General features: G+C 38.0%; 1 protein-coding gene across 8 annotated transcripts in view; it reads left to right on the forward strand.

Moving 5' to 3' along the window:
* The window catches only part of LOC148349321 (rap1 GTPase-activating protein 2-like), a 35,847-nt gene continuing 16,750 nt past the window's right edge, over positions 1–19,097 (forward strand). For 5 of the 8 annotated variants that reach the window (XM_088320402.1, XM_088320396.1, XM_088320401.1 and 2 more), the window contains exons 1-4: positions 1–237; positions 9,056–9,091; positions 18,282–18,366; positions 18,515–18,550. In XM_088320402.1, coding sequence (XP_088176528.1) covers positions 194–237; positions 9,056–9,091; positions 18,282–18,366; positions 18,515–18,550 — 201 coding nt within the window. In that variant the 5' untranslated portion in view covers positions 1–193. Of the gene's footprint in view, positions 238–9,055; positions 9,092–11,316; positions 11,429–18,281; positions 18,367–18,514; positions 18,551–19,097 lie in introns of those variants that run through there. The other 3 variants (XM_088320399.1, XM_088320400.1, XM_088320403.1) reach the window with 1 other exon arrangement.

The raw sequence follows: 19,097 nt of genomic DNA on the forward strand, positions 1-19,097 counted from the left end.
GTCTCTCTCTGCTTTTCTCTCCAGGCTTCGTGCTGTGAATTGAAGTGAAAGAAACATTAACGGCGGGTGGAGACTCGGCTGAAAGTGTGAAGGAGGGCTTTTCTGCGGGTATTTAAAGCCTGGCGGGACGAGGAGATGGGACGATAGATGGTAGCTGCAGGACACCATTGCAGAAAAAGAGGACAAAGAGACGATGCTGAGGAGGAAGAGAAGCGTCTCATTTGGAGGATTCGGCTGGTGAGTGGAATGTTTTGGGTTATTTGGGCCTTGTTTTGGTAAAATTTGGGGTCTTTGAGTTCATTTCCAGGATGAGTTGTGCTGCAGTGACATCACTGTGACATCACAACACAACATCTTGGGTCGGGTATGCCCCACAATCTCATATCCATCCCTGCCTCTTTCAACACAAACTAAGGATCCAAACGAGTTTGGATTTCATCGTCAGGAGCTTTGCTGTTCTTTATGAATAATTCAGCAGATGTACTCATTTATTACACCACCTGCCATGTATGGAAGCCCACGAGTGCCAAAATACAATAAACAGGAGCTAAGTGATTATTTGTGTAGCCATTAATCTCAAGAAGTCTTAACAGGCTGCACATACTACCTACTTGAAACCAAGGAAAATCTCTAAAACCTCAGGAAGAGGAAAATGAAGAAACTTTGAGTAGGTATGAGGTAATCCCCAATCCTGGATGACCAGATATTAAACAGACATTAGCATTAACTCTAAGAGCTAAAAACATTTAGCTCAATAACATTGGAATGCCCGTAGTGCCAAAAGATAATAAAAAAGAGCTTTTCATTTCAAAAACATTATTCTAATAGCCACAAATGCTAACATTATGCTTTTGACATGAACGCTAATTATGCGAATAGCCACAAATGCTAATATTATGCTTTTGACATGAAAAGCTCTTTTTATCTTTTTAGTAAAAAAAATAAACATTTAGTTATTCAGCGCAGTGTTTTTTTACATTAAAAGCTGATTTTTTTATGTATTTGCACTCTTGAGAATCCATAATTCCATCGATCCATTTTTTGCAAAGCTTATCCTCATTAGGTTCTCTATGGAAGCCCGAGAGTGACAATATGCAAACAAAATAGGTGATTTTTATTGATTTTGCTAAATAACTTTGGAAGCCCATGAGTGCAAAAATATATTTAAAAATTAGCCCCTTTTTAAGTATATTCTGGCTTTCTTGGGCTTCCATAATTGTTAAGCGAATTGTTATTGACCTGAAAAGCTCCTTTTTTGAAGTGCAAGAGTAGCAAAGTGCAACAAACAAAACAAGTTAATCTATGTCAGAAACATTTTGCTTAGTAACCATAGCAAAAAACGATGGAAACGCAAGAGTGCTAAAATAATATTTTTGCCAAATAATACTGCATTTTAATTGATGAGATCCTTTTCAATGTATTTTGTCTATTTTGGGCTTCCATAAATGTTAAGCAAAATATTTTCAACCTAAAACACTCCTTTATTGCTTTAGTTTGGCACTCTTGGCTTTCTGTGTTAATATGTACGGCTAAGCTAAGCATTTATTAAACTTGATGGAATGTCACGCATATATTTACAAATTTGCTAAGTATGTAACTTAGGAAAATGTGTTTTACTTGAAAAGCTCCTTTTTATTTGGATTTTGAAATTCAAAAGCCCAAGGTAACCGAAATACATTAAAAAAAGTATTTTATCAATCAAAGAACAGTTTGCTAAAAAACCATGGAAGCACTACACAGCCAAAATGCAATACAGAAGGATCTTATGAACAAAAAACCCTTTTTTAAAAATGAATATGGAAACACCAGAGTGCCAAAATACTGTACGTGAACAAAATGATCTTATTAAGTAAAAATATATTTTTTTAATAAATATGGAAGATTAGGACTGCCAAAATAAGACACCTTTTATAAAAACAAATTCCTAATATACAGGAAATTTGTCATTTTTTCCCCCTCAAATATATCATTTAAAATGTATCAAAATTAAATGTTTCCTAATGTTGATATTTAAAAACATGATACTATTTATTATTATGTTTTTTATTTAAATTAAAATAAATATATATTAAAGAAAATGAATACGTATTTTATAATAGCGACACTCAAATTAGCCTTTTGGATGGTATTTTCAAGTAAAAAATCTTTGCTGGGTAAAAGTCAATTGACATCATTTTTAAAATACAACATGATTGTTATGACATGTTGTCTTAAAATTATAAAACATTCAATTTTGATGATTCTTCTAATTAATAAAAATAAAAGAAAATAAGTACTGTACACATTTCCTGTGAATTAGAAAGATGTTTTCAAAAGGTTTCTTTTGTTTTGGCACTTTTGGGCTTCCATACTAATCAGGTAACATGGTTATTCAGCTTTAAAAAAAGTGTAATTATTATGAAATATATAAATTGTCCCTAGGTGTGAATGAGCGAGCGGGTTGTCTGTCCATGTGTGCCCTGCGACTGGCTGGCAACCAGTTCAGGGTGTCCCCTACCCACTGCCAGAATATAACTGGGATGGGCTCCAGAACCCCTGCAACCCTACTGAGGATAAACGGTGCAGATAATGGATGGATGGAAGTTGTTTTTATTAGTAGAGTTTTGAAAGCTTTTTTAATGGAAATAAAATTATTATCTATAATTATAAAATACCTGAGTAATGCTCACTTTAAGAGGTTGTGAAGTCCCACATTTGTTAATGTCAAATGTACACAGATTTTATGTTCCTACCTGCCACTAAAAACCACTTTTTTAAAAATTCCGGAAAGGCCAGTGTCAAAAATTAAAACGTTAAAGTTTCTGTACATTTTTCAGCTAACTCTTGAATTGTAAAGACATTTTTATCATAGAACGAATTTCACACAGCTGGACTGTGGGCGACTTCACATGTGGAAAAATGTGTAAATAAACAGCTTCGAGCAATCATTTGCATGTTTACTAAAGTGTTCTATTGAAAGCTTTGCACATGGAAAAAAAGACGCTTTTGTGGTTAATGAGCAACTTAATTTTTTTGGAAGGTGAGACTGAAGGACTGTTGCTTCCAGTCTCTACATTTTCTCCCTTGTTATAAAAAATACAGAGCGTTTTCCTCTCAGAACACCTCGGAGGTAATCGAGCCACTTTATTGAATAATCCAGGAGCGGCTTCGGGGAAACTGCTCACGGCAAAAAGTCGATTTGGAACGCCACTACAGCTCAATTTTAAATTCCTCTACAGCACTTTTCGTCAGTAAAGAGTGTTGTTCGAATTCTAATATGCATTGAAAGGAAAAATCTTGAAAAATTAACAGTAAAAGCCACAATGTGTATAATATGGTGACCCTTAGTGGTGTAAAAATACTTCCTTCATTTGGAAAAAATCCTATTGATTCAAATAATAAGCTACTATCTGTTATGTTTTTGGCTGGTGGACCCAAACACTGAGAAGCAGGAGGCTGCTCGAAAAACAGATTAGGTTTGACGGCAAAACACGAAAACAAAGTAACAAACAAATGGTAAAAAATAAAACTTTCCGAACTATAAACAAAAAACAAAGCTCAAAAACCAGGATGGTATTGGTAACGTTGCGTTGGAAATGTTAATGATAACCCGACCCAGTATTCTGTCCAACGACTTAATACAGGGTCTGGGTAATCACAACCAGGTATGGAGAGATTAGGCACAGGTTGTCAGAACCTGAACAGATAGTAGACCCAAACGCGTAACGTTTCACACAAAGCTTTATTGGAGAATCGAGCAAGTCAGGTGCGGGGAAACAAACAACAGCGATCTGGTGCTTGCTGGGCAGGAAGAGCCAGGAGCTCACGGGATCGGAGCGTGGTCGATGTGCAAAAATGGGTCAAGTAGCCGGAGGGGAAGATCAGAGTGTGGTCGGTGGGCAAAAACAGGTCAAATGGCCGGAGCGGGAGATCAGAGCGTGGTCGATGGACAGAACGGGTCAAGTAGCCGGAGACGATCGGAAAGTCAGGGACAGACGAACAGGATACAGTTGAGGGTGGGGCAGACGGGAGCCAGAGTCAAATTGGGCTTGCCTTGCGTATGCAGAGGTTCGTTGACGGAATGACAAGGAGTGAATGGAGAACTGAGTTTAAATAGGAGGGGAACCAATCAGGCAACGAGCAACAGCTGTCGCCAAACGAGTGGGCACAGGTGAGGGCAATGGGTAATCATGACACAGGTGTGTTTTGTTTAGCATTCGGTTAACAGGGGAAGACGGTGTGCCATGTGCAGACAATCTCATTTCTATCTCACTTATTTCTCACTGTTTCCTTCTTTGGCCACTCATATCAGCCACTAGACTTCAGGCTATGGCTCGCTGCTAGACCCTATTGTTATTATTAACAGCTCTGTATCACTCAAGCTTGCTTCATCCTTCAGTGTTAGCGACCCTTAGTGGTGTATATTTTGTATTAATTTTAATAATATATTCATAAGTCAATCAAGGAGCAAACCACATGGCTGGCTGCTAGCTGCTATTGTTAATGTCAGCTGCTCCTGCTTTGTCCTTCAGCAGTCACTCGCTTTCAAAGCTGCCTTTGCAAGCAAATGTTGCTGAGTTTCCTAATCCAGGCATCTTCTATTGCTCCTAGAAGCAAAAATTGCCTAGTTCATTGATTCAGGCATATTCTCCCACTTTTTTTCAAATGTTTCCTTCTCTAGACACACTCACATTAGCTACCTGGCTGCAGGCTATGGTCCAACACTAGCTGCGGTTGTTATTGTAAACTATTTTGTGAAAATAAAGCTTGCTCTTGCAATCTTTTGCTGGTCTGCTTATAAGTTTCTTACGATAGTTTCTAAAGTTAGCCACTTCCACCTCCTCTGAAGAACCCCAGGTATAGAGGGCTCCGCGCTTTGTGCTAAAAATAGTAACACGGCTTCGTGCCGCCATCTTGGAAGTCTGTCGATTACAAGCGGTGATAGCGAGAGGAGCAAATATTTACTCAGTTTGTCCATTTATTTACTCAACTAGCTTCGTTTGTGTACGGATTTTGTCCATCAACACTATGGAAAACTACGTGGAGAGTTTAAACAAGCAAGCACGCGAGCGGTACGCTGCGAAGTTGCATTTTATGGGAAAATTGGATCCCTACAAAATTAAAAACAAAGACTGGAAGTCTGATCCCGATTTGTTGCCGTGTGTGACTTACATCGAACTTGTTAACTATCTTATTTTCCACCCAAGTCCCTTTTGTGAACTGAAGGATTTTCAAAATTAGTATGGAAGCCTACGACAGATTTGTGTCTGGTTGGGTTCGGGATGTGTCTGTGCACACAAGCGAAGGTGATGAAAACAAGACTGTGAAAGGGAAAGTTCTACATTCTCAGAGTTTGTCTCAGCCAAGTTTACAACCATGGATCATTGTTGACAAGTCATCATCGATTCTGTGTGCCCCTTGCAACTGTGTTGCAGGTTTAGGGGAATGTTGTTCTCATGTTGCTTCCCTTTTGTTCTATGTTGAACAACCCGGGAAAGGCAACGCTTCTCCGAACGGCGCACCGGTGGCTAAGTTAGCTTAGCTTTCGGGGGCTTTAAATCCTCTATTCACGCGAGTTGACTGAGGAAAGGAGACTCTCTTTCCCTGAAACCGCGTTGAATTTCTCCACCAAAATAGTGTACGAATGAGAAACAGAGTTTTGTTCGGTTTTTAAATGTCGTTTTCGGCGAAATACCTCACATATATGTTATAAAAGTAGTTTGGGGTCGTCGAGCTGTTGTCATGAAGTACACATGTCCCATAACCTTTTTAAAATTTATTTCTACATCATAAATAATTCAATTTACCTGTCAGAAAGTGGTCAGAACAAACACAAACCCAGTCAAGCTTTGGCAAATTCGACCGGTTGATAGCTGCCAGCCACATTCGTCTTCGCCGTTCACTTTTCTCCTGAACTTCAATCCCCTGATCGTAAACACACTTCGGAAGTCTAAAGAAGCCCTTCCCACCCTTTTCCCCTCGGCTACAACAGCCAACAATAACGCACGTATTCGGCATTACAATGTAGAATATAACTGGTTCGCTGAACAATAACAATGAAGTGAAAAGCTTTGTAGACTTCCAAAATGGGCGCCAGCAATGCATTGTGGGTAATCTTAGGACCTCGAAGCACTCTATTGTTTCTTTTCAGCAGCTCCGGGTGGATCAAGCTGGCTTGGTCTTTTGTTGTCGCTAGCAGGGTTTAACACGATCTTTCATGTTCTGTTGCCCACTAGAATTATCTTTGCTCTCACAATCAAATCTATCCTTTGTGTTTCCATCGTGTTGCTCCATTCTTAACTACAACGACCTCTAGTGGTGAATTATTACATACTGTCACTTTGAGTGATTTGTTCTTGAAAAACTTTATTGATAATATCTATTTAGAGTTGGCTTGTACGGTTCCATATGTGGCAAAACAATTTTTGTCTTTGCTAATGCAAAACAAAAGTGTTAATAGGTACAACCAAGTTAAACATCCAACACCTTCTGGAGATTTTGACACTTTATGGAAGCTCGCGAAATGTCCCGCATGTTACCAAAACCATGTAAGAATTCCCACGTGCATCTCAGTTTTCCTTACATGTTTTCAACAAGCACCTTAAAGTATTTATGGAGATTTTGTAATCAAACATATGTTTTTAGTCTACCTCAGCACACTCTATGTTAAATGTCCACACAACATATAAACCTGTCGATTATACAAATAATGCAGCTAATTCAGCTAGTTAGCTAGCTTGCTATTTTGCAAGAAAACTACTGTAGCTGCCAACTAGCTAAGCATTTTGATCAATCAATGGTTCAATTAATTGATTTCAATACAAATGTAAGAAATCAAGAGTTTGTAGCGTAATGTTGCTTTAATAATATGTAAAATATAAAACTTTACAGATATTCATCTGAACTGAAATCTCGATATAGTTAAGGGAAATTTTATTTGCATTTATCTTATGCATTATTTAAAGTTTTTCTCTTTTTTAGCTCTCTAAGAACAATAAGAATAAAGTATTTACAGGCATCTAATATATAAAAGTTACTAGCTAGACAGAAGCTATTTAGATGTTGGGTTAGCAAGCCAGTTATATGGCTGGATAACTAGCTAGTTAGCTAGCTAGTTTGATTTTTTTCAATGAACTCATTTCTAGACAAACGTGAGAAACTAAAATGTCATGTAGCTTTAAAAACTATTTTGCTAATAAAATAAACGTGTAGTCCAGCGGTGTCAAACTCATTTTAACTCGGGGGCCACATTTAGAACAAACATTCTCTCAGGGGCCAGACTAGTAGATTAGAGAGAAAGAAAAAAAGAAACAAATAAGAGAAAGAGAGGGAGAGAAAATTAGAGAGGGTGGGACAAAGAAAGAGAGAGAGAGAGATAAAAGAGCGAGAGAGGGAGCATGTGAAACAAGAGGTAAACAGAGAAATAGTGAGAGGGGGGAGAAAGAGAAAGAATGAAATCCACAGAAAAATAGAAAGAGAGAAGATAAAAGAGGAGAGAATGAAAGAAATAGTGAAGGAGAAAGCAAGAGAGAGAGAGAAAAGAGAGAGAAAATGAAAAAAGGATGAGAGGGCAAAAGAAGGTAAAAAGACACAGAGAGATAGAGACAAAAAGGAAGAAAAAAGAGAAAAAGAGACACAGAGAGAGTGAAAGAGAGAGAGATAGAAAGTGAGAGAAAAAGGGAGGAAGAGAGAAAATGAGAGAGAGAGAAAGAAATACAAGTAGAGCATTTGTGAGAGGCACCTGGTTTTGGCAACATCAAGTGGATATATTTCAACCTGCACCTCTTTTTTCTCTTGCGCTTCTCTGAGCATTCTCGCGCGGGCCGGATTCAATCCCTTAGCGGGCCTAATCCGTCCCGCGGGCCACCTGTTTGACACCCCTGGTGTAGTCAGTACTTTATATGCATTTATTTATTTTTTTTGCAATTTTTTTGTCTAGCTCACTAATAATGTATTCAGAGACATCTCGTATATTAAAGCTAATGTAAATTTTGCTAACTAGTTCCTTATAACTAGCTAGGTAGCTAGCTATGCTCATCAATTCATTAATCAATAAATTGATTTTTATACAGAGGTGAAAAATTAGAGTGTGTGTAATTATTCATCTTGAATATAAAACATGAAAAATTAATCTCAAGATAATCAAGGGACTGTAAGTTGCTGCTGCTCCTTCAGCCAACCAAAACTGTCCTTCAAGCTAACGTTGCTGAGTTGCCACTTTTTCCACTTTTTCCTTTTCTGGCCACTCACTTTAGCCGCCTAGCTGCCGGCTATGGCCCGCTGCAAGACGCTATTGTCATTGTTAGTAGCTCCGTGTAAATAAAGCTTGCTCTTGCAATCTTTAACTAGCCTCTTTAGTAGTTTAGTTCATATAATAATAAGAGACATCAAGTATGTTAGAGCTAATAGATATTTTGCTAGCTAGGTCCTTATCTAGATAACGAGCTTGTTAGCTAGCTCGTTTTATCAATTCATTTATCAATCAATTGTGAGAAATAAAAGTTTGTACTCCTTTAGTTTTAAAAACTATATTAGTAATAAAACAAGTAGTCTCTACTTTGAAGATTTAATCTCAAGATAATCGAGGGACTACATTATTTCTTTTTTTAATTTTACAAGCACACATTAAATAAATCAAGGAATGAATGTAACATTCTTAAAATTTATATATATATATATATATATATATATATATATATATATATATATATATATATATATATATATATACAGTATATATGTGTGTGTGATTGTGTTATATTTTAAGACCAAATGTGTGAATATGAAAATAAACCACACACAAAAAAAAGAAAAGAAATCTTGATGTGACTTTCTTCTTGTGTTGTTTTGGGCTATCTTCGGGATGTTGTTTAGTAGAGAGAATCACTCGAATAAATAGTTCCTTTCATTGCCTGGCGCCTCCACAATCGCACTTCTCCTCCACTTTGCTGCTAAGGTTAATCGAGTATGTGTGGACGTCAACGCGTCCTTCACACTTCAGGACCGGTCTTAATGGACATCCTTCCGAGTGTTTGAGTGCAATTGACTTTACTTGCATGTCTTTTTCTCTCTGCAGGATCGACAAGTCTTCCGTCAGCGCACTCAGAGCTCGGTGAGTGGCATGTTTTTCCTAAGAAAATTGAGTATTTTTGAAAGTCTTGCAGTCTTTCTATGTCATATACTGCAAAAAACTTACATAATACAGTCATCCCTTGTATTTTACAGGGTTGCGTTCCATAGACGTCCCGCGATACTCAATCCCCGTGAAAAAGAACCCTTTATTAATTTATTCTATTTTTTATTTATTCGTTTATTACGTAACAACAAACCAAGTGTGCAGGCTCAGGTATTTGTTTAAGAAATAAACGTACTGTACTTTAAGCAGTACAGTAAACCTACAAATAACTTGTTTACGGTCAAATTATGATTTAAAAAAAAACATTGCTGTTTTATTGCACAAATGTATGAATTAAAGGACACAATCCACTTTACTTTACGTGATACTTTTCCGCAATCAAATGGACGTTATGGAAAACTGCATTTACAATTTGGTTCTGTCCTATTGAAACCATATATTCTTCTTTTATCAAACACTAGGGAGCACCAAAGACCCGCATGTGACTACAGACTAAGTTCAGCGGGTCGAAAAGTCCAACTTTGTTGGCAATAGAAAGCATCATTCTCTGTTTGGCAAATTGATAATAATTCAATTTATTTGGTCGCTTTAGAGAAATGCGTTTTCATCGACTGTATTTGAGGGGTACAGTCAGTGCTGTCACAGCAGAGCGTGCCCCAAATGACCTTTTTACAGCACCTGGTATTCCCAGGCGGTCTCCCATATTAGTATTAACCGGGCCTGACCCTGCTTAGCTTCCCAAGACCAGGCTTTCTCAAGGTGGTATTGTCGTAAACAGGTCAATAATAATGCAGAAGGCATGATAAAAATCCGCAAAGTAGCGAAACAGCGATAAGTAAACTGCAATACAGCTGGGGATTTCTGTTCTGGCATCCAAGCGCAAGCTTTTTGTAGTTCAGCCTCCAAACCTCCAGGGGTCACTGTGTATTTCCTTCTTGAAGTGATTTTCATCAGTGGTTCCAGAGAGGGACATTTTTCTTTTCGTCACAAAAATGTTGTCATCATAAAAAAGCAATATCAGAGCAAGTTAACTATCACAAAAAAATTAAATGCTATTTTGTTATTTACTCTCAACTTTTTCTGGTATTTTGTCTCGGAAAGGCCGTCTGAAGTTAATCATTTTGCGGATTGATTTGGATTTGCATCTGTTGCTTGTAATTCAATTTGGCGGCCGTTTCAAGGGTCACGTGACCCGCGTAAGTCTCTCTTCAGGTGTTGAAAATAATACAGTTTTCATTGCACAATATTTTCTCTCTCAATAAGTATGGACCGTTTAGGTGCTGAGTTATTTCCATATTGGAGTCGGTTAGTTGTTCCTTCCATGTTTTCTTCAGTTAAAGTTAGTTGGTTAGAGTTCCAATAGATCCTGGGTTGTAATCCTTTCGTGTTTTGTTCAGTTGAAGTCAGTTTATTTTTTTTAATGATGTTTCATGGTCTCGTTGTTTTGGTACTCTTGTTATTGTTCTATCCACATGCTGGAATGTTTCCTGTGTTGCCTCTTTTTCAAATAATGTTCATTTAAAGTAAGTTAGTGCTTCAACAGATGTTGCGTTGTCTAAATTTCATGTTTTGCTCAGTTAGAGCCACTGAAAGTCCCAACATCATCGTCTTAGCACCCTTGTTATTTTTCCATCCATGTGTGGAAATGTTTCTTGTGTTACCTTGTTTCATGTCTTGTTCAGTTACCGTTTTTTAGTATTCCAACATGTCCTGTGTTGACTTCCTTTCATGTTTTGGTTCAGTTAGAGGCAGTTAGGATGTCAAAATATTTCATGGTCTCGTCGTTTGCGCACTCTTGTTATTGATCTATGCAGGTGTGAGTACACATACTTCTTCTTTACTTTCATGTTTTGTTCAGTTAGAACTAGTTGGAGTACCTGCAGTGTATTCCATGGTCTCGTTGTCATGACACTTCTATCCACGTGTGGGAAGGTTTCTTGTGTTGACATCCTTTCATGTTTTATTCTGTTAGAGCTGCTCCGTGTCGGAACATTATATAGTTCTATCTATCCGTGTGTCCCCTAAATCTCGTTTCTTTCATGTTTTTTGTAGAATTCCACCATATCTTGTGTCGTCTTCTTTTCAGGTCTTGTCCATTTAGATCTAATCTGTGTCGGAAGCACTTCCTTCTTGTAAATGATCAATGTGATGTCATTATTTGCAACTGGTCACTAAAAGAAAGCAATAGAGGGAGAGAGAGAGTGAGAGAAAGAGAGAGAGGGAAAGAGAAAGGGAGGGAGGAGGTAAGCTGCATCTCATCCGAGAGGGATGCTCAGTTACCGATGGCAACAGAACAATGCTGCATGACCACTGGTGAGTCTGGCATGAGTCCTCGTTTCCCATCTGCGGACATTTGTGTTCTTGCTTACATCTAACAGAAAATGTATTTTGAGCATGTGTGGTGCAAGAGCTTTTTAGTATTGTATGCAATATAAAAACTTTAGGGTGTGTCTAACTACAAAGCAGTGTTTTTTCCCTGCATCTTTTGTTATTCAGCAATTCTTTTGCATGTTTTTAACTGAAATATTTAATTTTGGACCTTAACAATCCCAACAAAGACCCCAAACGGTAAATAAAGACAGAAGGCGGGCACGTCACGCCTGCAGGTGTATCAGATTTACTACGGCTGAGTGTTGAACGTGCGTGGCCGTGCTCCAAAAGTGACATAATTTTCTGTGCACGTGTATGCGCACATGTGATGCTTGACTAATTTGAGGAGAGGGAAAAAAGTAAATCATAAGGAGCAAAAATATCTGGCGTAAACATTCTTATGGCTGTATAGTGGAAAGGATTTCGGGGGCGGTTGGATTTATCCTTAAATGCATGACCTTTATCATGCTTTTATTTTTGTGTAATGTTGTAGAGCTTATATTTTATGTTACTGAACGCGTCATGCGTGAGAATGAGACCTTTAAATACAATCGGACATCTGAATGATGTCATTACTTTTTTGCTTTAATCTTGTATATTAATAGATATTTGACTACATTCTTCGTCCACGACCAGTTTTTTTTAGGAGCAGTCAATTCATAAGTAACTTTATTGCCTACGAAAAAAAAAAATATATTGAAGTATTCCCAAGAGAGATAGGCAGGTACAGAGAAAAAGAGATAGATAGTTGGACAGACACAGACTGACAGACAGACTATTGACCCTTTATTACTGTTTTAGTCTGACAAAATAGCGTGCTGCCTTTTAGTAGTTACTATAAAAATTACACCCAAAAATAAACAAAAGGCAAAATTGATTGGAGTTATAACTGTATTACAAAATTGAAGTTAGCCAGTTGTTGTTTATGATATTGAACAAAGGTCATGATCTTGGTCGAGAGGCCTTCAGGAAAATTTTGACATCCCGTTAACACGTGAAGTCGTTCGAACATGACGCGATTGGCTGTGACACGCGGCTGTCAACGGAAATAATGAGACATGACTTTAACGTGATTTTAATCGTGATATCTCCAACACTAAAGCTGGTTCCGAGGAGACTTAATGGTTGTTGGAACTACCTGATCAAGTTTTCTGTCGAAGTGAACATAAAACAGAGTGTGTTGAAAAAGAAGGTCAACCCACAAATTGTGGGATTATATTTTTTACAAATTATTCAAAATAAAATTAAATAATTGTCCTGCTGTGTGTCTATTTCCTGCATTGCCGGAGAAGCGAATCCCATAAGACAAAATATAATTTCATAAAAGGATTTATTTACAGAATTGGAATAAGTATTTCATAGTACAAAGAAACAGAACAATGAAATTTACTAGGATCTTGAGAATTCAAAAACATCAAAAGCTACTCCAACACAGGCTTGACTACACATCCCTGCTACGTCATATAAAAACCCTAACTAAATCTAACAGAACAAAACATAAAAGTTGGACGACGCAGTGTAACGTGGAAAACAAACTGGTTGTAGCGCAACAAAACACAAAAAGGACACAGTGGACAAAACTGGATAAAACAACTACTTGATGTTCTATCACAAACCAGCTCGAGCAAAACATTACAAAAAAACACTAAACATTCAGAATGACGAGCGTGCCATGACATCAAGACCATGAGACATCATGCGGGCACTTTAAGAAGCTATAACTGAACAAGACATGAAAAGCAGACTACACAAGAAACATTACCACACGTAGATAGAACAATATCAAGATTCCCATGACAACAAGACCATTAAACACAATATAAGAACACTAACTGTCTCTAACTGAAAACAAAATACATAAAAGGAAGACAACATAAGATATGTTAGAACACTAACTAACTTAAAAAAACATGAAAGTGAGACAACACAAGAAACTTTCCCATTTTTGGACAGACAATAGAGTGCGTTTTCAACCACTGTGACGCGGCACAGTAGTGTGCCGTGAGAGACCGTCAGGTGTGCCGTGAGAAATTATCCAATGTCACTTTTTAAAATTATAAATTTTATAAAACATTATGAATCATTTTCTGCAAATATTATGTCATTGTCAAGTGTCTGTGCTGTAAAAACAGGGGGTATTATAAATTATATTGTAATTAAACATACTGTTCAGTGCCATTTTATAACATTTTTGGTTAGTGGTGTGCTGCGAAATGTTTCCAATGTAAAAAACGTGCCCTGGCTCAAAAAAGGTTGAAAAACACTGGCCTAGATGACGAGAGACATAATGAGACATCATGAGAATAACCGGACATAAACATAAAAGGAGGATGCCGCAGGACAAAACCAACGGAACCAAACATTAAAGTCTACACAGGATATGCTGGAAAACTAACTACCTACTACTTAACAGAAATATGTAAGGAAAACAACACAGGATATTTTGGAACACTAACTTTAACTGAACAAAATATGAAAAAGAGAACACCACTAGAAACATTGCCACTGTTGGACAGAACAATAATGAGAGTGCCAAGACGACAAGACCATGAAACATAATGTTGGAACGATAACTGGCTCTTCCTGAACAAAAACAATGTTATTAACCATCTAAAAATAATGATCAAGTATTAAATGACTTAAATGAATAAATCCCCTTATTTCTTTAATTTAAAAATAGGTTTCTTTAAGGATTTTGATTTTTTTTTGCTGCTCCAGACATATTTGTTTTTTTGGTCGTTATGGCTCTTTCAACGTTTTGGGTTGCCGACCCCCAGTTGTTCATTTAATTACTAACTGAACCAAAACATGTGAAGGACAACACAGGATATGTTGGAACATTAACTATCCTTAACTGAGCAAAACATAAAAGACAACACTGGATATGCTACGACAGTCAAACATGAAAGAATGACAAAGCAAGATGTATGCAGCTCTAACTAGTTCTAACTGAACAAAATGAAAGACTTATCTGTTTAAGTCTGATCGGGGGTGTAACTATAGAAATGGCTGATGTGTAAGTGACACAAAGAGCATCTGAAACTGGACTTGTCTCGGAAAGTGTCAAAACAAATCCTGCGGTGTCCTTTTGGAGCGCCTCACCATGCCTGACCTTTTCTCTCCTCATGTCTCCACGGTTGCCTCCCAATGACCTTTTTCTCATTATATTTTGAAGTCGTCCTGATCCTAATCGGTCATACTGTCTCTCTATGAGATACATGTCTTAACATATATACATGTATTTAGATATATATTTACATATATATTTTTCTCTCCATTTTTTTAAACTCATGCTTACGTCTCTTGGTTACTCTCATATTTTGTCCAGTTAGAGTAGTGCTTATAAACCAATTTCTGCCACGCCCCCCTCGGAAGAAGAAATGCTCTCGCCCCCCACCCCCTTTCGCAGTACCCCCCCTCATCCCGGTTAGTTATTATTTGATGGGGTCACTTCGTGCTCAATGGTTTTACTCTGTGCCATATGCACGGAGTGGAGGTTAAATGTCAACAAAACACTGCCAATGAGAGCGCCATTGCCTTAGTATAAGAGTGTTCTCTTGTGGTTAACATGTAAATTGTTTGTTGCTAAAATTTATTTTAGTGGTGAAACCAGTGTCTGAAACTCATGACAAAAGCCATAAAGTTGCCCGCCATTTTTCACAAGAAACAGAATAAGACGATTAATCGCAAAAAAAAATATTATTGCAAAGTATTAAGGATTGATAATCAGAATATATAACAGACCAATTAAAATTAAGTTAATTATAAATCTACTTATAACATTCATTCCATGTTTATGACATTGCTGTTTTCCATCTGCCATCAGTATGTACCTGTATTCACTCATCTTGATTTATGCAATGTTTGCGTTGCGTCGTCTGCTACAAGCCACGTGAACTCTTCTTTCCACGATGCTTTTAATGGACGTTTATGTTTTGTAGCATCATAAATTGTGTTAGCTTCTTTTGAATCTTTCTTCTGGGGCTGAGGTTTTGGCTTGATTCCTAACCACTTCTCCATTTTTCTTGTGTTCTCTGTGCGTCTACTTTGGAAAATGATATACAAATGCACGACCTTATAACGCTCGGGAGAGTCCGGAAGCACGAAGTTATTCTATGCAGGCTTCTGATTGACTGCCGAGTATGCAAATTGCCAAACAAACCGAAATTCTGAAATTTCCAAACCGAACGAACATTTCAAAATCAGAATAAAACAAAGGTTTGATTTGAAAAAAAAAAAAAAATTTTCTTGAAAAAGTTGTCCGCCACCTGGGCAAAGACGTTTTGTAAGTTGTACGCCCGACGTAAAAGATACACGCCACGGCGTCCCAGAAGACGTTATTTCAGACACTGGTGAAACCAGATGTCCATCCATTCATCATGTGCCCCGCTTATACTGACCAGAGTCGCAGGGGTGCTGGAGCCCATCTCAGCTTTTTTCGGGCAGTGGACAGGGGACACCCTGAACTGGTTGCCAGCCATTCGCGGGGCACACATGGAGACTGACAACTCACTCGCTCATTCATACCTAGGGACAATTTGAACTGGCCAATTAACCTGACATGCATGTTTTTAGAAGGTGGGAGATAACTGGAGTGCCAGGGCGAAAACCACACCAGGCACGGGGAGAACATGAAAACTGCGCACAGGGGGGGTTGAACCTATGACCTTAGAACTGTGCCGTGGACGTGGTCACCACTCGTCTGCCGTGCAGCCTGAAGCCATATCATAACATTTTATGTTCTATGAAATAAATCATAAAATCAATTTTTTTTCCAATTAATATATTAACATGAAATAGCAGTGATGCATCGTCCAGCGTGTGTTGGAGTAGCTTTGATGTGTTCAAATTCTAACGATCCTAGTAAACCTTCTTGTTCCGTTTCTGTACAGTATAAATAAATCTTTTAAAAATAATTTATTATGAATCTGCTCTTGTATACAGAATCTATTGTTGAAAAAAAACTAGTAATCGAATCCATGCATGACCTGAAAAAAGGGGGTTGGCAATTAGTCGGCCTTTCAGTTGAAAAAGTCCTAATAAGTAGATGGTCCTTCTGGCTGGTCGGAGGACTTGATTACACCTTTTTGTGTGTGAGAGTATGAAATTATCCGCAGTTGACTCTCTGGGACAGATTGAGACACGATCTTCAGACACACTCATTGGTCCAATGTGACAAGCATAACAATGATGTGAAACGCTCCGATAAATCGGGAGAAATTGGAACTTCTACATTCTAACAAAAGAAAAATAGATTTGTGCTTTTGAAGGTCTGCTTTTTTTACCTTTAAAGCTGTCCATAGCAGGAACTCTACAACGGATCTTTGACATCTGGCAGTAGGTGGAATGTAGGGTGGGTTCATTGCAATGACGTCATGCTCGTCTCCACGTTTTTTCACGGTTTGCTGGGGTGCTTGAAATCCTTGAAAATGCTTGAACTGTTGATAAACAAATCCGGTCTGCACGATGTCGACAGTCACTGAAATATGTCATACCACATATCATTGGAAATCTTTAACTCTTGGGATTCAAAATATTATTTTCACAGAAACATCACAGATCGTGGGTGTCGCTGCAAGAACAAGAAATATAAATTACAGTGTTCACAGATCTCTCAAAAAATAAAAAAACAAAACGCAAGCATTTTTAGATTTTACACACTAAACCGATTTAAAGTCGAACAACAACACAAAAATCCTGAAAATGCAAAACAAAATATACATGAAAATATTAACTTTTCGGTGCAATCAAAAAGTGCTTGAATGCAAAAATGGAAAACTATTTAATTCTTCAGATATTCTGTAAAACACAAAAAATATAGATTAAAATAGTGTGACTGGATAAGTGTGAAGCACATTGTAAAGCGCTATGGGAGGTCCTCAGTGACTTGAAAAGCGCTCTATAAATGCAGACCATCTATAGCTGCCAATGGGAGCTTAACTAAAATGGATCTTTGACGTCCAAAGTCGTTTATGGCCGCCTAGCTTAATTGGATCTTTGGTGTCTAAAGCTGTCTAGGGCAGTCCAGCAAAAAATTATCTTCTACATCTAAAAACATAAATGCAAGCCCAACAAAAATGGATCTTTGACGTCCATAGTCATCCATGGCAGCCGAGCTAGAATAGCGCATATGCATCTAAAGCTGTTCATTGCAGCCCAGGTAGATAAATCTTTTATGTCTAAAGCTGTCTATGGCAGAATAGAAAAAACGTTACTTTGACGTCCATAACGGTTAATGGCAGTCTGGCTAGATTGAATTTTTGGCGTCTAAAGCCGCCTATGGCAGCATAGCTAGAGTAGATCTTTGACATCGAAAGTTGTCTATGGTAGCCTAGCTGGAATGGATTTTCTGGCAGCCAAGCTAGAATGAATCTTTGCTGTCTAAAGCGCTCTTAGGCATCCAAGCAAAAATTCATCTTTGACATTTTTGAGTGTTTATGGCAGCCAAGCTAGAATGGGCCAATGACATCTGAAGTCTATGGATGTTTGACATCTAGAGCCATCTGAAGCAGCCTAATGAAAATTGATCTTTGATAGCTGCTTATGGCCACCTAGGTAGATTGGATCTTTGATGTCTAACGCTCTCATTGGCAGCTTAGGTCTAATGGATCTACAGTATGATGTCCATAACCGTCCGTCCATGGCAGCCTGGCTACAAGTTTTTTTTTACATTTATGTCTGTCATTTTACTATTTTCTTTTTTTCCAAAATTACCAAAAATAGAATCAAGTTACGTGTTTTTCACATGACCGCAAAGATGATAGAAATACCTAAAAGCAGCTGATCTATGTTTCAGCAAAGAGCAACACCAAGCTGACGCCAATGGAGCCAAAGGCGACTGCCCCCCTTCGCCCCCACGCACTGCGCCCCCCACCACCAAGGTAAAACGTTCCCCCAGGTCCCATAATTATAAATGTCCCCTCAGAAAAGAAAAATGGACACGAGTTGCCATGGCGACGGGGGACAAGGGAGCATTTTGTCACCGAGGAAAATGACGATAAAATCGATCGTGTTTTTTTGTGTCCTCAGTCAGCCCATTTCTTTGACATGATGGACAAAATGGAGGTAAGCGTCGCAATTTCATTATGTTTTTGATGCTACGTAGTATTGAGACTTCCAGTAATCGTCGAACCTGTTTGTAAATGTGCAAATGTACTTGAATTATTTTTTTATTCATGCAGTTGTTTTTCTGGAAACTTAAAATAAGAATTGGTGACAAAAAAGTAAAAAATTATGAGAGGCCATTTGAAAAGCAAATCATACTTGCTCTCCCATGTAACCTCCTACTCTCACATTGCACAACTATACTCTCATACAGACATAGTCATACCCATGCACAAGCACCACTATATTCTCTGATACACACCACTCAATTCTCTCACACATACTATTATACTCTCATATTCACACTACTATGCTTTTACACACATTCTACTATTCTCTCACACATACTGCTATACTTTTATACACACATTCCTATGCTTTCACACACATCCTACTGTACTCCCATACTCACACGTTATTATAGACTCACTCACACAATTTTATCCTCACTCACACACACTTATATACTCCCACACACTCACTACTATAGACTCTCTCACAGGTATTA

The sequence above is a fragment of the Urocampus carinirostris genome, chromosome 17 (genome assembly GCF_059441175.1).
Source record: "Urocampus carinirostris isolate Australia breed hairy pipefish chromosome 17, RoL_Ucar_1.0, whole genome shotgun sequence".
NCBI lineage: Eukaryota > Metazoa > Chordata > Actinopteri > Syngnathiformes > Syngnathidae > Urocampus > Urocampus carinirostris.